At 39.7% G+C, this 26,140-nt stretch overlaps 1 protein-coding gene across 3 annotated transcripts in view; it reads left to right on the top strand.

The window, feature by feature from the left end:
- Positions 1–26,140, top strand: part of sobpa (sine oculis binding protein homolog (Drosophila) a) — a 50,203-nt gene that overhangs the window by 762 nt on the left and 23,301 nt on the right. For 2 of the 3 annotated variants that reach the window (XM_086050228.1, XM_086050227.1), the window contains exons 2-4: positions 6,313–6,433; positions 9,147–9,356; positions 14,296–14,447. In XM_086050228.1, coding sequence (XP_085906354.1) covers positions 6,313–6,433; positions 9,147–9,356; positions 14,296–14,447 — 483 coding nt within the window. Of the gene's footprint in view, positions 1–6,312; positions 6,434–9,146; positions 9,357–14,295; positions 14,448–15,250; positions 15,275–26,140 lie in introns of all 3 variants that reach the window. The other variant, XM_086050226.1, reaches the window with a different exon arrangement.

Here is a 26,140-nt window from a genome sequence, read left to right as displayed (position 1 = left end):
TGTCGCCGCACGGGTTTGAATACATCTTTAATGAATGGTTAATAGAAAATCCTATGTGCCATGAAGGCACCTCGCGCCTCCGCTACTATTATTAGTATAAACGCTACAAGGAGAGCATCCAGTGCGCATAATTAGTACAAATCAATGGGGGAATACTCGCCTCCTCGTGCTACGTTTACGTGCTTTCATCGGCGCGTGCGTTTGTCTGCGTGTGTGCTGCCCGGCTGCCCAGAGGCGTGTGATCCAGATGTGCCTCTGTTGTCAGCTTTACGCACTCGACAAGAACACATTGTCTTCCGTGTTTGGCCTGCAAGGTTTGATCCCCAAAACACGTTGTTTCCATTCGTGGCTTTTGTCCGCTACACATTATGATATTTGAACCCAGTGCGGTTAATTGAGGAGAAAGAAAGTGATGACGGTTTTTGACGGCAGATGTTCTGTCTGTCGCTTTGTCTCCCATCTCGGCATTGTTTGTACACATTTCGGCCAATCGCGTTCAAAACACTCCTCTGGGTAGGTATGTGGGCGATCACACTCGGGGTGATTGTGGAAATTTGCGTGTTAGACTGTCAGTAACTGGGCTGCTCTTAGTGAGATTTGAAACAACCCTTTTTGTGTTTGGACCCATTCAGTTGGAATTAAGACGCATCCATGTGTCACAGCGTCCTCTTTGTCACTGTAAATTGGTAAATTGATGAATACGTTCTTTTCAAATCTGATGTTGTATGGATGAATATATATATATATATATATATATATATATATATATATATATATATATATATATATATATATATATATATATATATATATATATATATACGTCATGATTCATGATTATTACAGTTATATTTGTAGATAGTAGCTTACATTAAAATCTATTTTTAGAAAACCGTTTCATTCTTAGTGGAGTGTTAGACTTTCAATGACATTTCAAGCCATAATTAGCATAATGTAACATTTATTTTATTACCTGTAATTGAAATTAATATACTCACTCCGACCAGTCAGACTCATTACACGTGAGTCAAAACATAGACACCGCTGTCAGTATATTGTAGAACAGTTACACACCACTGCAAGCCACAACAATAAGCACAGTTAATTAATACTTATGTTTTTTTAATGTCAACGTCACAATGTCAGTTCTCTAATTCAATTTATGTGTCTTGTGTTGGGATGTATGCCTACTCTATGTCCTTGTTGTGTGTTTTCTGTGAATTAGTGCCATTTTTTACGGTGCATTTTGTTCCAGAAGAAGAACTCAGGTTAGTTTGTCATCATCAGTGCCATTTGTAGCAGCCGTAGCATTCCATAATCCTAGCACTCCAATCATTCAAATGAATAAGCTTCAGATTCAGTACGGAATAAATCGAGCAAGTAATACTTAGTCAATGTGTAATGGCCATTAGCGGGCAGTGCTGCAGCGGTGATGTGTAGAGAAAACACACACTCAGGCCTTGCTGTCAATAGTTGCATTAAATAGATGTGGTTAAAGTGACAAAACATTTTCAAAGTAAAGACACGTTCAAGCGTAGCTCACTAAACCTGGAATTTCATATTTTTTTGTTTAAAAGACACAAACAGGCTCACACGAACACATGCAAAAAATGTGTTTTTTTTTTTTAAACTTGCAGATGTGGAATAACATATTATAAACAGTAACTCATCCCCTCCAAAACACAATTGCAAAAAAATAGTCAGAACATTTTCTATTGTATATTTGTGCATCATTTCATCTTTAATATGTTAGTCCAAGGCTGGAGGGAAAAAAACATGCGCATACACAAATACACAATGTTCCCTTGTGAGCACTCCACTGGAAATCTTAACAGTCTGACAGTGTTTCCTTCATCTGGCTGCAGCTTAATGTGTGCCATGGCAAAGTAAGCTCTGGTGAGTAATCACGGGGAAGAAGGAGTGGGCACGGAGGGGAGAGGAGAGGAAAGGAAAGGGGAGAAAGGAATGTATGGAGCACGGGGCTGGCTAAGCTGTAAAAACTGTAACCTGAGCGTCTCCAGCGGCTCAGATATCAAGGAAAGGAGAGGGAAATGAAAGCAGAGAGGGAGAGGGGAGAGAAAGTAGAGACAGGAAAAGTGGACAAGTTACCCGCAAAAGGGAAAGTTCGCATGTGGATTTGGGGATTCTATCCTATATTGTGCTCTGAGTCCTGCTCTGGTTTCTATCCACTGTCATCATTAGTCGATGACTATATTGTTCTTGCAACAAAGTAAAGAGGCTAGAGGAGCACGCTGGGCTTAGATTTTTTTTTTTTCTTTTTTTATTATCTGCTCCTGAAAATATTTCAGATAAACACCTTATGTGCAGTCTGCATCTACATGGATAGCTGATGAATGCTACTCACTTTTTTTTTATTCTTCTAAAAACTGAAATAACAACTTCAAGAGTTCTGTTGGTTCCCATTTTCTATGAGAAGAATTCTGGACCTGCTTTATTAGGAAAGTGCTTCAAGGCACACAGTTCGGTGTAAAGTATGTTGACCATTGCAGAGTTTTTATGATTTAGCCTTATACACTAGTACAACAGAGTCATAAGAACACAATCAAGATATGTTTAAAGTCCAAGCCAGGCCAGGCAGCTTTATTTATATAGCACATTTCATACACAAGATGACTCAATGTAAAAAGTACTTCACACTGACTTTCAGTCTGGTCAGTCGAGACTATCATCTTTAAGAGGTGATTCACAAATTTGGACCAAAGCATAGATTTCTGTTGATTTTTCATATATATTTTGCAGTTCTCTATGACACATTGGTTGGTTTAGAAACAAACGCAATATACTGTATACTCAAATTAACATCACATCAGTCATTCAATGTTGTATCACTTCAAAATCACATGCCAACCTCATGGTGGTGCTAGAGTAAAAGTGAAGGGATCACTCAAGTCCTTCATGGCAGGGCTGAACAAAACCGGTTGGTAATGTCGCCTCATATGTCAAGAAGTATCTGTGTTCAAATTTGGACTTCGGTCTTACTGTATGGAGTTTTCTTATTTCATTTCTCACTGTGCCCTCCACAGTACAAAAAACGTCCACCCACCTCAGAAAGTATTAGAACAGTGAGGCTAATTCCTTTATTTTCATGTAGTCGAAAATATTTGGATTTGGTATAAGAAGTTAAATATGAGACAAGAGAGCAACATTTCATCCTTTATGTCAAGGTATTTACATATGGATTTGATACACAACGTTGAAGGTGGCACCTTTTGTTTGGACCTACTAATTTTTCATGTGAGCAAAAGTATTGGAATATTTGACTGACAGGTGTTTTTTGTTATCCAGATGTGTCCTATCACATTGAGTATTCTAAGAATACGTAACTGAATATCTACGCTCAGTTTCAAATTTGGGGTTTGACTGGATTTACAGTCACTCGTGTAACCGCCATGGAAACCAGAAAGCTGCCCAAGGGTGGAGAACGATTACGCTGAAGTTGAGACAAGATGCAATCGGAACCAGTGCACAAGCATTGCGCATAGCCAATAACATGCGGCGAGGTTCATGACTGGTGAGGCACTCACTCCAGAGCTCTGTAGTTGGATATAAAAATATGCACCTAAAATAGAAGGTTATCCCATATGTCAATCTGTATTTGTTTAAAAACGTTTAATTATGCTTCAATTAATTCCACACTGTTCAACAATGTGATAGAGAGGAAAACAAAATAATATTTAAGGTCAAATTTATTGTTGTTGTTTTTGTTGAGCTCTCTTTTTTTTTTTTTTTGAAAAGAATTTGGTCTTACCTTTATATTTAACATGAAAATGGATATGTGTATGTATGTTATGAAAGCACCAATTATAAAATGACCTATATATCTGGTATCATAACTGCATGTCTGATGTTTCTAAGGCCCAATCCCAATACCCACACTTGCACCCTACGGTCCTCATTGAAGTGTACATGTAGTGGAAGTGCACGTAGTGTTTGAGAGCGCAGGTTACAAGTGTACACAAATTTCAGAATTGGGACAGTGCGTGTGACGCCAGTGACTTACACCCCTCATTGACCATGGCGACACGGGTTATTGTTTTGGCAATTTTGCTGTTTATAGTTATATTAAAGTGTAAGGGACACGAAAAGAAGTTGCCCTAAAATCTTTTTTTAAGAAGTACAAATACAAATATTGAGATTGCAATGATTACTTTGGTTAAAAATGTCATTAAAGAGGCCTCAAAAAAGATGCAGAAAACATAAAAAAACAGAAGACAACAAAATATTTTTGCGAGCTGGGTCCGATCACTGGCCGTTTAACCCAGTGCGTGCGTGACGTCACTGGCCCAGCATCGTCATCTTCAGACTCTGAAAATGGCAATGAAAAGCTGTCGGTAAGTATTGGTCGCTCGTTTTTATTGTTCAATTCAAGAAGAAACGAAATGAATCACAAGAAAAACCACGACGAGCACACTTCACAGCCAGCAAGTCAGAGATGGCTCGATGACGTCATATACAGAGCTGGGCATCGCCTAACTGTTTTAAATATGCAGACAGGAACTCGACGTCGGTCAGACAATATCCAGCTTTGGTCATATCCGCCTTCTTCACGAATTCGCCCCGCTCGGAAGATTTTTAAAGTCTAATGCCAAACGAAGGAAATACTTGGTTAATGTGTGTCAATTCGAGAAACCGTTCATTGTGACATGGATATTTTATTGTTTAATACAACATATTAAAATTGTCAAAATCGTGTCCCATACACTTACCCAAACATATTTATTTCCAGAATATGTTCTATGCAGGCTCACTAGTCTAAACATGGCATTCTGGTTAATATTGCATTTGTGGAATATGAGAAATCCACCTGGTTTTAGCTAGCTCAGGGGGCGGCCATTTTGTCACTTCTGTCGACTGAAGATGACATTGAAGTTGCTCAGGGCTCAGACAACGACCAATCATGGCTCAGCTTCAGAAAATAGGTGAAATGTCATTGGTCGTTTTTTTTTTGGTAGTGCGCCATCAATTTTCTAATGCAGAATGGGTGCCTTGGCTGAATAAATGTTGGGAAACATTTTGTAATGTTACTTGGAGGTATTTGTGGACTACAATCACATACAACAAATCTATACCATGCATACTATACTAAACCTGTCGGCGGATGATCAGTGCATATCTGCTTCGTCTATAGCTGCCCAGAGCCCAAGTTTGTGCTTCTCCTTTGATGAGATGCCAACCAGGATTAGATTCCACTCGTTATAATCCTCCCACTTTCTCCAAGTTGTGGGGTGACACAAGGGACAGGGTTCTGTGAGACACTGAAAAAAAAAAATGTTTTCCTTTTCCTTTCCACTGTTGCGTTTTATATTTAATGTGACTGCCACTCTTTTTGTTCAATGGAAAGCATTGATTTGATGCTGTGGATGTGCCTGACCGTGTGCACTTTGACACTAACATGGTAACTTTGGCCTCAATACTGATCAATGGCAACTCCGCATAAGTACACGTACGCATAAGGAGGACACCTCATCAGATTGCACTGAATATTGTTTTTCTCTTGCCCCGCTGCATTATCACACAATTCTTGGGCATCTTTATATATATATATATATATATATATATATATATATATATATATATATATATATATATATCTTTTTTGGACATTATGTATTATGTATTATCACATTATGTGATCATGAACGTAATCACATTAGAAAGCTATTTTATGTTGCAAAGCACATTGCTGATCAATGTAGGTAAACTAGTATGTCGCTGAATGTTCATGAATGGGATGCTCCAAGTCCAACATCATCTTACTGTGACTTGGACTGCGGCTTATCTTCATGTCACATCCGCCCATTGTCCAAGCCACCATTGTGGTATTTGATATCAATACAGATCAATAGGTACTGTCAGTGGTCATTAACAATGCTCTGACTCAGAGTTGAAAAAGCTTTGCACTTAATAACAAAGCTAAATTTAGCACAGCTCATCATACATACAGCCTGAGAAACAGAGGAACCAAACTAATGAGAAAATTCACTTACTTTGCTTATGCTACTTTCTAATAATAATAATAACATAATGAAAGAGTGCAAATACTGGAAATATACCTTAACTGTATAGGTTCCTGCTGTGCTTTGGCCCAGTAGATTTGACTGATGTTCACTGGGCTTTTTCACTTTTGTTTTGCCTTTGATATCTTTTATATTTTAAAATACAATACTACAATTGACCTTTTTTGAATTATTATTACTAACGTAATTTCTGACATGGTGCTTTATATTTTGTTACGCACCCCACACATTTACAAATTCTGACACTCATTATTACCCTTTTGTCTGTATGCAGAGTTTTGCAGAGAACACCATGAACGAGCTGCTGGGGTGGTATGGCTACGACAAGGTGGAGCTGAGAGATTCGGACAACTTGGATATTGGCGAAACGCCACAGCACATCTCTGTCCTGAAAGGTGCAAGACACTAACACCTATGAGAGATGCACATTAACTACATTGAAAAGTACCGTAAATTACAGTCCTACATTTGTTACCCTGGCCTAAATGTTTTTGGATGTTTTCATTGCACAGCTCTTTAAGTTGCATTTTTATGTGTGAAAAGTGCTGTAGAAATAAAATTTGATTGATTGACTGATAAACCTTTCTCGACTTAATCAAACCCTTAATAGCACCAGTATTACGTCGCAATTATAGGAACCATCAATACTAAACAAAAACACAATATAACAGCATGCACCTGTGACATCATCTTAAGTAGTGATGAATCAATATTTAGCTAATAAGGTGACAAAAACAAACAATGCAAACAATGCTGATTGTTAAATGTACTCTATTCATTTGTGCAGATTGCTACAATTGTGCTTTGTTAGTTGAAGTTGGCCATTACAATTGCTGCTCTGACTAACCAATCAGAGGACAGAAAATGCTGATGTAATTGAGGTCCAGCGAGGTGGCCCCTCTGACGCAAAATTGAAATCTGATTGAACTAAACTCACATGACAACAAGCAGCAGTTTGGCAAATATTAATAAACAATTGTTTAATTAAAAAGGAGGCGTCAAGCTTTTTACTGCCACTTCCAGTTGGTTTACTGTCAAACTAAACATAAAAAAGATAATTACACATTGTGTGTTTAACCAAAGCACATAGCTTTGCCTTATGCTACGTTCACACTGAAGGTGAAACGACGCTTCGCCTCGCGTTTCTGGCGTCAATTTGAGAGGGAATATTACAAACATAGCTGCTTCATTCGTGCCATGCCCCAACAGAGAAGAGGAGGAGTCCCTCTTTCTCCTCTGGCAGGAAGAAAAGCATGAACATCGCTAGTCGATCAGGTGGCCAGTGTTTGCTAAATGTTATTGCTCTCTTGTTTTACAACTGGGAACACAAATTCCTTGTGTGTTTTTACATACTTGGCCAATAAATCGGATTCTGATTGTATTGAAAGCTGACTGTGCCCAAAGACTGCAATGATTATTTTGATCAACTGTTTGATCATTGCTTCTCCATGCTACGTGCACAGCACACCATGTGTGTGTGCTTTGTGTGCCATGAAGATACCTCTAAAAATCGGCAAAAAATTGTCGTAAAAAATTTAGTAATGCCGACGGCAGACTACACAAATGTAGCCCGATTTTGGGCCGAAGGACGTGTCGCAGACAAACGTAGTGTCTCGTAGCCGATTTTGAGTTGTCTTGATGCATCGTAGCCCATATAGTGTGACAGACTCTAGGATTGGTCGTTTGGCATCTGGGACGCTTCATGACCACCACGACAAAAGTCTGGCATGTGAGAAATTTTGTACATTTTGCCGCATAGTGTGACGTATCCTACGTCATCCTTCAATTAGTTCTTCGGCATTGACCAATAGGAAGACAATGCCCTCCTACTTATGACGAGCGACTGAATGTGGCGCGCACAAACAAACAAGCGTGGTGTCATTAAACAAATTCGTTACCTCAAGTTCTTTTTGGAGAATAGACAGTGCTGCACTCTCCCCACCATCCACATACGGGTACATAGTCTCTTCTTTTTCCTTTTTTTGCCTTTTCTGAACTTATGAACAACGCACATGCACATAACGCTTCGGTCGACATGGCTACATAACTGATTGTCCCGCCTCCGTTGAAATGACTGACAGCTGCTTGTCCTGTGCCGATGGACAGATTCTTGCGACGATTGAGCGGGGTCTGATTGATGACGGACTTGTAGTGTGACGTCTCAGCCGGTCCAAGACTCAGAGTGACATTATCTTGTAGTCTGACATTGAGACCATTGTGAACGACAAAAAAGTAATGTAGTCTGAGAGTGCCATTAGAAGGACATAATACAATCAAAAGCAATGGTCTGCCAAATTCCCAAACACGGTAAACGAGAGTTGCTCCAGTTCGGCTCGAAAATGAAGATGTGCCAGTTTTTACACTGAGTGCACGTGTGCCTGTCTAAAAAATAGAACTCTCCAAGTTTAACTTAACTGTCAAACTAAACTAAACAAACACAAAACAACAGTCTTTCAGTCTCCTAGCTTAATTCTAACACTAGTTAGCGTCTACGCTACGGTGCCTGAAAAACAAACTGCACTTACAAATAATTTAACTTTTTTTTTGTTTGGGATTTTTATGGGGGTGTCGTTTGGTGATTAGGGCTTGATGTCACATTGCTCTACTCTAACTGAAGTAAAATGAAACTTTTTAAATGTTCTTCACTGTTGTGGTGTGCGCTTTCCATATCATAATTAATTTGTGGTGATAATCGCGTGCGTGTGTGTGAGCATTCGTGGATGCTGAGACATCCGTGCACGACTTTATTTTGAAGGGACCCTCACAAATTCCTAGTTATATCACAAACCACGAGGAAATGTATGTGCTATAAGAGATTTAGAAAATCACCTTTAAGTAATGTAAAACCAGGTTCTTGTGGATAAAAATAGAGCCAAACAATACACAACTGTATACTGTATGTTAAAAAAAAACTTTTATTCTCATTTTATTCCCTAAATTACTTTCAAAGCCAAAACTCACTTTGGGCCTATCAGAAAACACATGATTTATTCATTCAAGAAATTTGCCCAATAATTCACATTTTAAGATACTTTGCTCTGTCGTGATGAATGGACGTGCAGTGAGAGTAACAGCATCTCATCAGTGTTCCTTCTATTTAACTCACAGAAAACTTGTTGCCAAAAATTCCAACTTCAAGACAGAGCAGTGATGTGTCTCCGGATCGAGCCAACAGCTCTCAGTGTCTGCCAAACTCCAGAAACGGAGTCTCAGAGCACCCCACCACACCGTCCACCTCGACAACCAGCACCAAGGAACATGGCAACCAGCCCATCACTGTGCCAGTGTTACCCCCGCCACTGATCAAGCCACCAACAGGTAGAGGCAGCTTTTGGGGCACTTTGGTTTACATAAACATATACATAAGAACAAGAATGTACTGTATTTTCAGGACACGAGTCTAGTATATCAGTTATCAGAAATGGGATCGCATGGGCAAGTCTTAAAGCGGACGTCAACCCAAACATATATTTTTCAAGAATATGTTCTATGCAGGCACAGCATTCTGATTAATATTGTGTTTCCAGAAAATGAGTTTAGCAACAAAATCCACCCATTTTTAGCCATCTCTGGCGGCGGCCATTTTGTCACTTCTGTCGACTGAAAATGACATCACAGAGCCTCAGGGCTCAGATAACGACCAATCACAGCTCACTTGTTTTCTGAAGCTGAGCTATGATTGGTCGTTATCTGAACCCTGAGCATCTGTGATATCATTTTCAGTCGACAGAAGTGATAAAATGGCCGCCCCCTGAGATGGCTAAAAACGGGTGGATTTTGCTGCTTAACTCATATTTCATAATTACCATATTGCCTTGTTTCAACTAGTGGGCCGGGCCTGCATAGAACATACTCTTAAAAAAAAACATGTTTGGGCTACCCAAACATGTTTTTTTCAAGAATATGTTCCCATCAGGCCCACTAGTTGAAACACGGCATTCTGATTAATTTTGCGTTTGTGGAATATAAGTTAAGCAGCAAAATGCACTCGTTTTTAGCCATCTCTGGGGGTGGCCATTTTGTCTTCTGTCAACTGAAAATGACTTCACAACTGCTCACAACGACCAATCAAGGCTGACCTGTTTTCTGAATCTGAGCCGAGATTAACAAGTATTCCACAAACGCAATATCTATCAGAATGCCCTGTTTCAACCAGTGGGCTTGCATAGAACATATTCTTGAAAAAAATACGTTTGGGTTGACTTCCGCTTTAAGTAAGTCTCAAGTTTTAACTTTCAAATCTCCAGTTATTCCAACGTCATTTTGTTTTGGGCAGGTCAAATTACAGATTATTTTAAATAAATTCTAAATCAAGTATGATGATAACTCAAATCAAGGTGTGTGAAATGGGACAGGTCTTCATGAAAACAGAAGTCCAATAAGGTCAAATAAGGATATTATTAGAGAATTTATCTAACCATCTATCTATGCAGGTTTAACACCTTAAATTAAGCTCTTTTCTCGTAGACATCGCACATGCAGGTGCAAGCCTCGTTTCGCGTGTTTAGGAATTTGGCAGACCGCACTGCACCATGCTGGCTGTTCCGACGGACCGAGGGTGTTTCCTTTTACAAGCCCCTGGCGCACCTGGCATTTTGGTGGCTGAAAGTATGGCTTACACACGGACTCAAATGATTGGGGTAGAAAGCGGTTTCCAAGTGCCCACTTCATAGCAGTGATCTGTGATTGCCCTAGCCATCTTTACATCATCTGGAAATGGAGATCTTGTAGTTCCTTAGAAACGTACTTTGTACACGTCAGTCTCCCGAATGGACTCCAGCGCCTCTCCTGCGCAGAATTTAAAGGGAATGAAAGGAGTCGCTTCCATTTGTTGCAAAGCAAGCTGGCTGTGTTCCCGCCCGCAACGGTGCAAACGACCAGCACGAGTTTAAGTAGCAATGGCTCAAGTCCTTATCCCTGCCATTTATCCAATTTAGAGTTTAAGATGACCTAACTTTGGAGCGTGGGACAAAGCTGGGGGATACAGAGAGAACCCACACAAACATAAAGAGCATACAAACTCCACAACGAAAGGCTGAACTGAAAGGCTGAGAAATATGCTGACATCTTGTGGAACCTCATCCCTGATGGCGGTCCATCTTTTGGAATAGTTGCAAAAAAGCGACAGAAAGCGGCAAAACTCAAGGAAAAACAAATTCAGTTGTTCCTTAATAAAAACAACGGTTGAATTCATGGTGGTACAGCTTCAGGGGCATCCGACTTCAGAGGTTCCGCTGTAGTCTACAGCAGGCTTGGAGTCAACAAAAATAGTGAATTCAACATTCAAACTTTGTGTCCCCACGTCAGGCGGCAGACAGGTGTTTAATGAGCTAGCTACCTGCTGTACGCCTTGTTTTTCTCCACCTGCTCCACGTGTCAATATTGCCCCATGAACTCTCCAAGGAAATGTCCTCACTCTGCGACCAGACAGCGGCATCATTATCTCTTGCGTCTGCTGTTGCACAGGAGGTTGTTACGCCCTGTGGAAGGTACGAGCCTCCTTGGCATCGCCGAAGAGGAGTCCCCACTGGCCCTGCCTTGGCATGGGGGAAACAGATGGTGCGATGCCACTTAAAGCCCAGTACCCGGCCAGCACCCCCTTCGAACCGCTCTCCTCTCAACCCCCACGCATGCGCTGAATTATTCATGTACCTTGCAAAATCTGACAAAAGCTCTTTTGAAGTGCAGTTTCTTAAACATGTATCAGGACAGTCTGAATAATTGTTAGTGTAACTCCCTCCTCATACAGATGTGCATGGTTTGAGATGGCCTTGTTTTACTAGGCAGGTGTAGAACATTGAAAAACAATCCACCTCAAATTTTGTCTTTTCATGAAAATGAAGACATTGTACTGCAATGTGAATCCACATTTACCCTTGCTCCTGTTCATTACACTGTATCCCACTCATTTATTCCAAGCAATTTACTTACACAGTCAATTGTGTTTTTCACTTTTTTTTATGATGAGCAGTGGGCATGAATCCAGAAATAGAACACATAGAAAAGACGGATAAATGCTCTTAGATTTAAATGTCGAACAGAGGAGAAATGTCAGTTATGCCCTTGGTGTCCATTGTCCTGTCCTAACAACCTGAGGGAGTGATTCTTTTAATTGTGAGTTAGTCTTTAACTTCAAATGGGATGGCCCTGCAAGTGCATTCATCCCAACAAGAGGCGAAAAGCCTGGCCAGCATGCGATGAGGGGGTGAGCAGGGGCGAGAGACAAATGGCTGTGCTTTTTTTCTTCACACCCGCATAGTCATAATGCGAAAACAGGGAGAAACTCTCAGAGGATCTTTCTTCACTTACCACAACAGCATCAGCACTAAAAGCCTGCAGCTCATCAATGGTCACAGAGCCACATCTTAACACCAAAGAGCCTTTTCAGTGTCACTAAGGGTCTCTTCAGAATAATTTGTTGTCCACACTAACCACATCGCAGCACTGCGGCTGTATACATTTTAATGAGAGCATAAAACATTTGGAAGATTGAAAGATATTTGGATGTTCAGTAGTTGCTCCATTAGGTATACCTGGACAATTTCATGCAAGGCTTGAAATAAGCGGTTTGGCTTCACAATTTTGGTCAAAATTCTCTTCAGTCATCTCTGGAGTAACCATTCTCTTCATATGAACTGAAACATTCCTGCCTCTATATTATTATTACCGCTGCCAAGTCTAAGCGTAAGCTAGCGATAATATATCACTGTCATTTGTTAGTTAATAGGTTGGCAGAATTATGCAAAGTGATGATGGATAGACATGTCATAGAGGGGTGATGTATGAGCCAAGGACGGTCACAATACATTTAAGACGGATTTGAACTGGCGTGGATTGAAGAATCCCATGCAGCCAGTACATTCATAAAGTCCACACAAAATGAAGTCAAATCAAGTTTGATTGACTTACTTTGTCGGTAAAGGTGGCAGAATACCCAGCTGTGTTAAAAGAAAAAAAAAACCTTAGTAAAGCACCCTTTACAAGATTAGAGATTGGACCGGAGCTGTATTTCCCAGCACAGTTTTTTCAATCAGACAAATAATGCTGAATGGTATCTAGCCTTTCAGATAAGTTAGATAAGATCAGTGGTCCACGTAACACCCCACTCCGTCGATGACCTTCCAAAGAGCAATATAATCAATATAATTAGGGCTCGGTGATTGAGAATCGTGGCATTACATGACCAGCTGCAAGCTATGAGCAAATCTACTCCATCACATGGCAGAAATGTGTGAGACTGCAGCCAATCAGAGTCTAGCCTAACTTTGGTTTGCAAGTCGAAGTCAACAGATTCCATCGATAAATGAAAAAAGAAGCAGTAAACAGAAAGTAATAGTAACAATGACCAAATGTGCAGCTAAACGCACAGCTGATGGGCAGCCATGATTTAGCGTAATATTCTGAAGATGAAGCTATTGAGAAGTTTCTTCCCATCGCTTTTGTTGCGGCATCTCCAGAGTGACGTGGATGAAGCCGTTGTGCAAGGTACTGTATGTCGTTAAAAACAAGGCGATACAACAAACCCGTTGAATCATTTGAACAAGTAGCACCCAAGTAATGAAGTGGAAAGCATGAAAATGTGAGCACAGTTTGCTCAGCCTTCCCACATAAACATTAGCAGTTTAGCCGCTCATAGCTTGCCGGCCGGCAGCCACTCTCTGTTGACATGGTGTCGATCACAGCTCAGTTTCAGAACACAGGTGAGCCTTGATTGGTCGTTACCCAAGCCCTGAGCAATTGTGATGTCATTTTCAGTCGACAGCAAGTGGCAAAATGGCCACGCCCTTGAGATGGCTCTTCCACAAACACAATTTAATATGAATGCTGTGTTTAGATTACCGTATTTTCCGGACTATACGTCGCTCCGGAGTACAAGTCGCACCAGACGTAAAATGCAAAATAAAGAAGGAAAAAACATATATAAATTTCACTGGAGTATAAGTCGCACTTTTCTGAGCCGTGATCGGTCGTTGTGAACAGTTGTGATGTCATTTTCAGTCGAAAGAAGACAAAATGGCCGCTACCAGAGATGGCTAAAAACAAGTGGGTTAACACTTATTCCACAAACGCAATATTCATCCAAATGCTCTGTTTCAACCAGTGGGCTTGCATAGAACATATTCTTGAAAAACAAATGTTTGCGTTGACTTCATCTTTAAGGAAGATAAATGTAGGCATAGAGGATTTTTTTTTTTTTACTTTGCCATTAACTGTGTCTGTGACTAGTAACAATCACAACAACATGCTGTTCCAACAGATGAAGATGCAACCAGCGTGCAGATTATGTGCGCCTGGTGCCAGAAGATCGGCGTCAAACGCTACTCTCTGAGCATGGGGAGTGAGCTGAAGAGTTTCTGCAGTGAGAAGTGCTTTGCTGCCTGCCGCAGAGCCTATTTCAAGAGGAACAAGGTAAAGAAATCCCATCAAAATCATCAGCAAGACAATAGCATGATATTTCTTTGCAGTCTTTTTATTTTATTTTAGGGTGTATGATGATCATCTTGCAGACCTGATTCGAAAATGAGACTGTTATGAGAATTCTACAGTTTAGGGCGTATAAGTGTTAAGAAAATTAATAAAATAGAAATTGAAAATGGTTAGAACTCACTGACTGTTGGTGAACAGATTTGTGAAAGCAGCATTAGGTGATTTGAAACGGTCAGCTGTTTTGCGTTTGATGTTGTTTCAGCGATGAAACGATTGTGAGCATCCTTCACAAACCTGTACATGCAATACGTACACAAGCATATGTCTTCAGATGTTTCTATTTTTAATCTTGTTTTTCTAATCTGAGTTAAATGCCTACGTGGAATACTCTTCACATATGTTCATGTTGTGTTGCCTTTTTGGAAAAAGGAGCAATGCAATATCTGATTGAAAGGCAACGTTCACACTTTCTAAATTGGAAACTTGCTCTGTTACCAGTCAGCCAGCTGCATACCTATTAAGTATACATCTCTTGTTGACATAAAATGTTCATCTTTTTGTCAGGTTTGCCTTGAATCAAAAATGCCAAACGCATTTCACCTGAAAGCATTGAGAATAAACTAAAACCTGACTTTCACTATAAAAACCTCCGCAGGCTATGCTCTTATAGCATTTAGCATTGATCCTTATAGCATAGGATAGCATTGATCAGTTTTGAGATTGAGTTTTCTCATTCCACCCGCATTTTGTTAAACAATCTCTTCTCTGTCTTGTACGTACTAAAGCTTGGATATTTAAGGAGTTACACTGTGAGTATGCTTTGTGCTGTGTGTTATTTTCTTGCCTGTCTGTCCTGAAGTCAGTTACTCATCCGACACGATCACTTCCTCTGCACCCCACCAGCACAGCGAGCAGCATTTGCGACAGATAATTGTCTCTTTCTATTTCCTCTTGTTCATTGTCTGAATTTCATCGTCAACCTGACGATGTGATCTCTTTTACTTTATCACTGCACTTTCCGTGAATGTTTTGACAACGCTAATATTTGACATTCTGATGCCCAGAGGAGGGTGTTAGTCACCTACTGTAGGTTCAAGACATAACTAAGACTCAAGTCCTAATCTTTACGTTTCAAGCAAGTCCCAAGTTAAGGGCTTTTCAAACTGCTTTTGGTTTTCTTGGAGCCGGTCGCAGGGCAGCGCGCAAGGACGACGGCGCCGTGGTGTAAGCTTGCTCACATTTGGAAGTGCTTGCATAGCAGCCTACTAGGAAGTAACAGGGAGGCTTTTCCCGCTGGTTGGAGTGTTGCTGTTACTACTCTGAAATCATCCTGCCTCCTCCGTCTTCTTTTGGATGCGCATTGAGATGTCACCATGACGCCGCTCTGAAATGATACATTTATACATTTATCGAGGGCGTGTCATATCGTGACACAGCTCTACAAGGTGTTCCGTCCTCGGGCCCAGTTGCAAACCTTGCATGTTGCCATTGTACATGACCCACACAAAAAATGTTCCTTTCAAAAGCAAAGCACACTACCTTAACAATTCGGATGAACAGGATGAATTGTCAAGTAATGTTGTTTAAGTCACAGTTAACACGTCTTTCATGAGCTGCAAGTCCTAAAATTGGCGTCACCTCATAACTGATGTTGGCAGTTTTCAAACGCTGTGCCACGATTATTGTTATTCAGGGTGGGCAGATACTTTACACCCATTTCCCACACACTCAAGATGCACTAATTCAATAAAACGTGGCTTTTATGCTGCTGCTGGCTTCCCTAAAATTACATTAGTCAACAGCAAATTTTGATCAGAGGTGACTTTATGTATTTTTTACACTGATTTAAAAAATGTCAATATTTTTTTCCTAGTTGATCGTGTTTTTGAGATATTTTCAATTTATGTGTTTACCTTCTAAAAGCTTGCGCAATACAGATTTTACCATGCATGGTAGTTTATAGCTTTGATGTTTCAGAAACAAATTCCGCCTGTTGATGAACCTAACACTTCTAATAAATATTACTCAATATATTGCTATATTACATATTATATTATCGTTGTTTTTATCTTATTATTATTATTATTATTAAAACCTGATGTGCTAAAGAAAAAACAAGGGGCAGATTCAGATTCAGAATCAGTGCAAAAATATAATCTACAAAAATGTAATTGCATCTCTGATTAAAAATTGTATCCAATGTATGTATCCGAGCAGTACATTTCTTTTCTGTAACTCAGTAATATTTTTGTTTGACTCTTCCACTAACACTTCCAATTCCATCACTTCAAACTTCATTGTGCGCTTGCGGCGTTTTCCCTAATTTTCACTGGTCAAAACTATCAGAACGATCCCCACATCAATCGAGAGTGGGAGGGTGCAGACCTTGCGTCACATTAAAAGGAGCAACAATTTAAAAATGAAAATGAAATATTGTAATAAAAATACTTCATCATATACATTATGTATATCTGTTTTTAGATGAGCAGAATAAATAAATAGTATACAAAATAAATAGTATCCAGTTACTGATGAGTAAAATTGATTTGTTTAGCTCTAGCATCTCAAACGATGACATACTTCCGGTTTGAGCTCATACTTTGTAGAACATCACCGGTAAATTATCGTTAAAAGTGCACTCGGTCCTCATTCAAATGTATTTGGCACCGTAGGGACACGAGAGCTTAGCTTCTTTTCGCTTTTGCTGGGACTCCATTTTGACTAAAATGTATGGGAAAGGGATGCATGGAGCAATGCGCGTGCTTCATGTGTTGATTGATCCGTAGTTGGTTAGCAGTAATGTGTTTAAACCTCACATTTACTCACAACCTCAAAGATGGACGTTAAGGCATCAAAATTGAATAAATAAAATGAAAATATTTGTTGACAACATTTGTTTGATGATGCGCTTTGGAGCACATGACTCTACATTTTTGTGAGTGATAACGTTTCTGTGGTTACGTTAAATTAGTGTTGCATATGTTGTCATGTTGTGTTTCTGAAACCTGCTTTAGAAAGAGATTCTTCACTTACACCTCTAAGCAATGATGGCATTTATGATATTGTGCCTTAAATTCATTACACCTTATGGGAAACATACTTAATCATGCATTCATTTCCAAAAGCTACTGAAATACCAGAAAATTAAAATAAAGAATAAAATACACAAAATACATGGGAACCCTTAGCTGCCGTTAGATAAAGATATATTAGGAGAAAAAAAGTTGGTACTGACTCAAATTTTGTGTTCCACTCACTTGTTGCTGCGTCAGCATTTCAAATAATAATTTTTTGCATGTTTTATTTGAATCCAGAAATATAAGTAGGGGCAAAGGTGTAGTGTAGGGGCAGGGGTGGGCGGTTATGTTGAAGGTTGGGCAGTGGCATTATGTTGCATGAAAAAACTTCACTGCCTCATCTACGAGACTTAATCTTAGGGTGCTGATGGCTGATACTTTCTCACACCGCAGGTTGACCCATGGCAAACAGGTGTTATTTCGGTGAGGAACCAGACATAGCAAGGCTCAAAAGATCCCTATGATGAATAACAATAATGGAATAAGTTTGGCCTGGACGCAGGTCAACTGGGCCCCCCTCTGGAGCCAGGCCTGAAGGCGTGGCTCGATGGCATGAAATGTCGTGTGCATGTCCCCAAATACCTCAAAATTAGGAGTGATTGGTCAATACATAAAATAAGATAGCTTTCAACACTTTTTGACCGGTCAAAGATGTTATCCCACCATACGGGCGATAAAGATATATAATACTTTATGAAAATCATCAAATTGAAAACGCGGCGACAGAGCACACTCCACTGGTCATCATATCTAAGAATACATGCGGAAAACACAATTTTCAACAAGCCACTGCACATTTTTCTTCAAAGGAGCGCAAAACAGACCTGTGCGATGTGAACACACGAAAAAATAAAAAATAAAAAATAATGGAACCCAGTCAATTGTCACATACCTACACTTAAGCCAAACATCAACAGCTAGCCACTATTATGTTGTTGGGGTGTTCTCGGATGCCCAGGGGAAAATGACTAAGATGTTAAGACGACTTAGCATCACCAACAGTCATTCTAAGGAATTAAGAGCTTTAGTTACTTGTAGCGAGTGTGCACAGAACCTCATAGCCAAACGAGTTAGCTACCACTCTACTTGCTAGCAGTTGTAACAAACACAGCTTGCCATTAATCCACAATTCCTGACTACTTAACATTTCAAGACATAGAGGTTAGGTTTTGCAAATGTGGGCATTCTTGATGATATCCTCGGTCCAGTCTATGCGCTTAAAAGCCTGCAGCCACATACTTTTAAACACAGGCCTGTGCTGTTTTTGAAATGGTCGGTATTCTCTTGGTATTTAGAAATGTTTTAACCCCTTTCCACTTTACACACCCATACTCACAACAGCTAGGCATGTAGAGAATTTTTTAAACTACTAAAAAATTATGATAACGCCTCACAAAAAAAACCTCTTCCTAGCGAAGCAACATATGTCTACCGTTCTTTTGTACCACTTATGCGCGCGCAGATTTTGATGACGTACAATGGAAAGGGGTCTGTCTATATGAGCAACCTTTCAGTATGAAATGGTTGGGATCTCATGTGTACTTCTCAAGTGTTTGGTCAGTACACAGAAGTACACATACATACACACAGACATACTGCATGTCTAGTGTATGTATAGTATATAATGTATACAGTACTATAAGTGTAATTTGTAACAGTCATTAAAAAAAGTTTATGGAGGCTTTATGAGGAGAGCTCATCTTTTGTTTGTCGGGTTGTTGCTGCCATACCACCGAGCTTTTTGTTCACACCACAAACTATCCCCCCTGGAGACCTCATACCCCCATCAACAGCTCACCCCAGGAGCTCCCTCCTGGCAAGAGAGTGCAGAGTGCCGCTTCATGTCATCCCAGAAATGTCACATCACCTCAAACACACATGCCTGCTCCCTTCCATACCTCCCTGTGGTTGGCATGGCATGGAAGCAGACTGAATGAGTGAAATGTGTGGTGTGTATTTCTACTCTGGTGTCGAGGAAGCCTTGAGTCCTGCCTCTCACAGCTTCGGGGCATTGAGGGGAAGGTGATTATATTGTAGCTGCCAGCTATTCTCTTCAAATAAAGACCCAAGTATGTTTCACTAACTAGGCCTTCGGATTGTATCATTTCCTAAACTTGTTTTTGTTTGAGTAATGAATTGGAAACACCGCTGTAAAAAGTACCCTACTTGCAAATGTGCATTCGATTATCCATTTTTAGTATATTGTGATGATGGAGGATGAATGAAAGTGGGTTACTCTCCTGACTTCTGCACAGGCAGCCTGCGTTCAACTCATACACAGTGATGAATATGAGTGTGAATAGTTGTCTTTCTCTCCATGCTGCCCTACGATTCACCAGTTTAGAGTGTAGACCGCCTTTCGCCCAAATCAGCTGGGCTCAACTTCAGCTCCCCGCAACTCTGACACGTTGCCTTGGCACTGTGATCAGGACAATGGCAATAGAGTTGAATCTACTGTAATCTAATATTTATATCAAAGATGGGCAGCTGGCAGCATGTGGCCCGCAACCACACTCTGAGTAATTCCTTAGTTACAGATAATTTTTTTTTAAAAACAAAGGTTTTCCCCAATTTTTTTTTTATTTATTTTTTTATCAATTTGAAATAAAATTGTTTTGTTTTTCTTTTATATTGTTTTTTTGGGGGCGGAACAAACTACATTCTTGGTGGAAAATATATCTTGGAGGTTTATCAATATTTTTGTGGATTTTTGAGGGGGGGGGGGCGGGGGGTTACAAAAATAGGATAAAATTCTCAAGGGCATTTAAATGGCCGTCAATCATATACAGATTTTTGGTATTCATGGACCGGCCCCTATACACCGAGAATAATGGGGTTCCACTATATAATTTTAAGTTGTAATATTACCATCCACCACTAGATGGCAGACATCGCTCAATTACGCTTGCACCAAGTCTTATACTGCCCTATACCACAACGTAAGTAGGCCTAGTAATTTTTTGTGCATTTTTAATTACATGCAGGACAAACATAGTACTTGATTAAGATGAATATTTTGAGTGAGTTGATTTTTGTGAAAAAAGTGCACAAAATTAGTTGTTGCACTCAAAGACCCAGTGTGAAGTACTGGCCAACCAACCTTTGAGTAATACTAACGGTTAAAACTATTTTAAGCATACCTTCGTTAGTTTTTATGACGCAACCCACCCAGATTCATAATTATACCCATAGCATCACGCTTAACAATGAAAATATCAATGTTTGGTAATCGCTGGTAATCTTCGGCGAGCCACTCGAAGAGATCGAGTCGCCAGTCGCCAATTGTATTGCTTTGTTTACTGTCACGTTTGCTGCTCTTTGCCGTTGCTTGGCACGTTTTTCGGCAAAATGCCTCAGCGCTGTGTGGCGATGTTTGTTCACATTCAGGCCAACAGTTGTTAAAGTCACCAAAAGATAAGAATAGAGCAAGTAAATGGACGCAACTCTGGCCGTTCGGGCAATGCCAGTCCAGTAATTTTGTTTTTCCTGTCTGCAAATTCGTCACAAGCAACATGGAAACTCTTCAATTGCATACCTGTTCAATTCTGCAATAAATACTTGAAACAAACAGACTTGTTTACAACTCCCAACTTGGCTGCAAGAAATTGTAAACATAGTAAAAAATGAAAATATAAAAGGTAGAGAGCGGTATTTGAACCCGTGACACTATCACAATGTGACAAGAAATAACGCAAATTTGACAATGTGTGACACCAACAAACTATGACGTGTGCTCTCAGTGCTAGCAGAATAAATGGACCAAGTAATTTATCTCATCATGTGTAATTTACAGCATGGCACAGCATCGAATTTCAAACAATAACCAAAACCTATAGCTTACCATTCTTCCAAATCTGAGTCTCGTCTCCACTCCATGTCGGGTCGTTCGGGTACAACGCTTTCCTGGCCTGAGCATCTGGCTCGTACATGTATGGTCCAACATACATCATGCTAACAATCTCTCCTCCAACTCATCAAACACCTGGATCGGGTCAGATAAGTTTGAAATACTGCTTTCCCTGTCGATTTCTGACACTTGTACACTTTCCATGCTGCGCACTGTCATTGTCTTCTTGACGTGATGTTACACTTCCGGGTTGTCACCCACCAGGGTCAAACTTCGGAAAATCGATTAAGTTGTTGAATATAGGAATTAGAAATGAGTTTTTCATGTTTTATTTTTTTGTGTGATGATTAATTACTTTACTTGGGCTTCATTTGGCATTTTGCTGTTCAGCTGTTTTGTGCCATCCTTGAATGGTAATTTTTTTTGCACAAGTACCATTTGCACTGAGGGGAAAAAAATCACAGCATGTTTTTATTGTGCAAACACTTTTTGTTGAAGGCTGGATCCCTTATGCATGCATTGAGGAAGGTATTATGAAAAATGAAATGTATTAAGAGCACATACTTTGCATGTATGCGCATATTTTGTCCGTATTTAAAATGTTTTTGTTTTTTTTGTCGTAGTGTTCGGTCCTATGTGGCCCCCAGTAGCACTGATAACAAATTGTTTCCACATCTCATCCCATGCCTCTTTTTTCTTAGCAAAATGCAGATGAGCATGAAAATCTTGTGGCCCTTTCTTTCTCCCTCAAAAAGCACACGCTGGAGAGAGGCGCTTTTTGGAGGTTCCCACTACTAACCCATTACAGTGAGAAGCATGGCTGACTGCAGACGCACAGGCTGCTGCTTCACATTGGCTCTTTTACTGTCACTCTTAAAATACTGGTACTAGAAAACCAAAACATTACATTTCTCTGTAATATAAAATTAAGCTATTGCTGTTCCATCAAGATCTCTGAATCCCATTATTTTGTTACTGTGTGACCTTTAAAATTAAAAAAATTAAAACAATTCTGGGGGAGTTTTTTAACCGATAGCGATATGCTGAAACATGATGGTTTCCAATCACGTGATTGGATCGCGACAACTCGAGTTGGGAGTGTAGTGGTTAAACCAATGTTGACAGTTCAGGTTAATGACACAACTGCAAGTATCTGATTGGCTGGTGACCAGGGGCGGAGCCATGGGTGGGCCTGGGTGTGCACAGGCCCACCCAGATTGACAGACTGCCCACCCAGTGAAATTCATGATTTTTATTATTATTTTTAAATTATTATTAAATTATCTTTTAATTTGCTTTTTGTTGTGTTTTTTATTTTGATTGAATATTTAGAATGGCATAATTGTGGTTGTCTTAGGAAGATCTGAACTTCATATTCAGTTTGTCATTTTATTTGAATATACGACAGAAATATTTAGGCCCATCCAGATTTTTCCAGGCCCACCCATGAGCCACGTTCTGGCTCCGCCTCTGCTGGTGACTGTGTGATACTCACAAAATAAATGTTTTTGTATATATATTTCATCGCGATGTATTGCGGAAGTGTGGCTCATAATCCAAGTTGATATAGAGAGCGCAACAGGTGTCCCGCGTCGCTGATTTAAGTGTTATTTTTCATACATCCAGGTCAGTTACTTATTTTTACTATGATTACAAATATTTGTAATCATAGTAAAAATAAGTAACTGACCTGGCTACTACTGACCTTACAAATATCGCTGATTTGTGTGTGTTATTTTTCATACATCCAGCGTACTCCACATCGAAGGATTATCTATATAAATGTCAGCAATGACCTGGTCGGGATCCGCTACAATTGATGATATAAAATCCCCATAATCCTGAACGTGTTCCAAACTTTTTTTACAGGCAGAGCAGTAAACTGAAAAAATCAATATAGGGGCCACATCGATATTCTCCCCTTTCATCTTATTAAATCATAAATATAAATAATAACGATAAAAAATGAGTTGAGGGCTGCAAATGGGTCAGGTTTTGGATGCCTCTCAGTTAAAAGTGAAGAATAGATGAATAAATCAAAACATTCTGAGCATATGATGGATGGATTCAACCATATAGAATCCTCCTTTCTTTTTGTAACGCCTGGTTGTCTTGCCTGCCATGTGAGCAATGGCTGGATTTGAGATCAGCTCTGCTGCGCTTGGTTGTGTTTGTCTTTGGATTCGAGAATAAGCCTGTGAGCGTTTTTCAAATGCAGCTTTGTTGGCAGGTGATAGGTACGCTCACACACACACGCATGCGCGCACACACCTGGACATGTATATGAGCCCAGATGGCAGCTGGTACAATGGCAGCTTGCAGCTCTATCTATCTATCTATCTATCTATCCATCTATCTATCTATCTATCTATCTATCTATCTATCTATCTATCTATCTATCTATCTATCTATCTATCTATCTATCTATCCCTATCTCTCTATCTCTATACAGTATATCTCTCTCTCTCTGTATCGCCATCTCTCACTCACTCTCTCTATCCATCTATCTATGTATCTCTTTCTCTCTCTATACAGTATATATATCTCTCTATCTAATTCTCTCTATTTCTCTCTCTCTGTCTTTCTCTCTCTCTCTCTCTATCTATCTATCTATCTCTCTATCTATCTATCTATCTATCTATCTCTCTCCATACAGTATATCTCTCTCTCTATCTAATTCTCTCTCTATCTCTCTCTCTCTCGCTATCTCTCTATCTATCCCTCTCTCTCTATCTCTCTCTAGCTATCTGTCTGTCTGTCTGTCTTCCAGTGAACACCTCAAGCTTCATTCACAGTGCCAACACCTCATTAGTACAATATGCAAATTAAGTGGCGCGGGGCCAGAGGGTCAGAGCACAAACTGGAGATGGAATAATAGCGTGAGGGTCTGTGTGTGTGTGTGTGTGTGTGTGTGTGTGTGTGTGGGTGTGTGTGTGTGGGTGTGCCTGTGTGTGGAAGCAAATAGAGATCCGCCCAGATCTGTGCGTTCCGTTCATGTTTGCTTTTGTGCGTGTTCGAGAGAGAGCGATAGAAGCAGCTCATTTATTTGACCCAACACCATATGTGTTTGTTTTAAATCCGTTGTGCCATTCTAAAATCTTCCTAATACATTGTAAAACAAGTTGAACAGTGTTTCAGATCTTATATCCTTCATTGTATGGAATTTGTGTCTCTTATAACCCTTTTCAAATCGCCCATTACCATCAAAGAATTATCTATTGCAGTTGCAGATGCAAAATCAGCTTTAGGGTTACAAACAGCATGATGTCCCTACGGACAGAGGCTAAATTGACATGTAGCAAATGCAGAAGGTTAACACATCAGCCTCACAGTTCTGAGGTTCTGTGTTTGAATCTCAGCTCTGGCTTTGCTGTGTGGAGTTTGCATGTTCACCCAATGCTTGCATGTTTTCCCCCAGGTACTCTGGCTTCCTCCCACATTCCAAAACCTTGCATGTTAAGTTAGTTAAGGACTATCATTTCCATATGGATGGATTGATAAATGTGAGTGTGAATAGAAATAGAAATCAAATGTTATTGTCTTTTCATGTCACAAGTACGGAACAACGAAATTCATTTACAGTTTTTCTTAGTTGCTTTGGTACATTTCACAGATCAGAATTGAATTCCTCAAAACTACTTGTTCGGTTTTGATATCATTGTGTCACTTGTGTACATCAAAGAAAGCAGTTTCTCAATTCTCTTAAACAAGTTTCAAATGCTGTGATACGTACATGCAAATCATTATGTACAATTTTCTGTTGTTTCCTACATTATCAGTTGCCTTTGTCATGTTGATCTGTCTTAAAATAAGTTTCTGTTACATTGCCTCACATCCAACATTTTGACATTAGTTCATCATATAAGTCAAGGGTCGGCAACCTTTAACACTCAAAGAGCCATTTCGACCCAGTTTTCCATGGAAAAGAATACACTGGGAGCCGCAAATACTTTTTGACATCTGAAATGAAGATGTTGGCCTATATATATATATATTACATTTAATTTATTAAATGACCACATTTTGAACTCTTAGAAAAAAAGCTTAGAGTTAAAGGTCTCTTTCAAATGAACTATAGGCTGAACTTAAATTATCCATCTAGCAAACAAAAATGCCTGAATTTGAAAATACAGTAGAAAAAGAGCACTATTTCACTGAACAATGAAAATAAATAATTGCAAAATAACTACCTGAATATTTATTTAACCTGGTTAATGGGACTTCTGCTCCTGAACCTTTGCGCACATGCAGCGTCTGCAAATCGGGGCTGGGAAGTCATTTTCATCTTTCCGCAGAACTGTCATCTTTTTTCATTTTTTAAAAAATCCGATTTTTTTTGTGTAAGCGTTCATGTTACATTATAAATGCGACCTTGGTCTCTTTTGTGTGTGAACATGCGCCTGAAAGTGACCTGCATGTGCAGAAGAAGAGACAGCGTAGTGTTTATGCAAGTACATGTGGTCCGGCATGTTGGAGCATTTCTACAGTGGAGCTATTCGGTCGGAGGTAGAAATACAGTATTTGGGGGAAATGATGAAGTGAGGCTTTTCTATCTCATTTCAGAGACGTTACTAAAGATTACATCATCGTCACATCATAACTTTACATAAGAAATTAGCCAATCTGAACCGTGGTTGAATTACTATTTCCACCATAATTGTCCACTTGATGCTTCATGTTTCAAATATAATTAAAGTCAAGTATAAAGTCAATACTGTTACTCAAAACAATTTAGCAGATTTGATCTCCCG

The sequence above is a fragment of the Filicampus tigris genome, chromosome 13 (assembly GCF_054856515.1).
Source record: "Filicampus tigris isolate MCC_2025a chromosome 13, RoL_Ftig_1.0, whole genome shotgun sequence".
NCBI lineage: Eukaryota > Metazoa > Chordata > Actinopteri > Syngnathiformes > Syngnathidae > Filicampus > Filicampus tigris.
The sequence above is the reverse complement of the archived record's forward strand: the minus strand, read 5'-3'. Positions and strand labels throughout refer to the sequence as shown.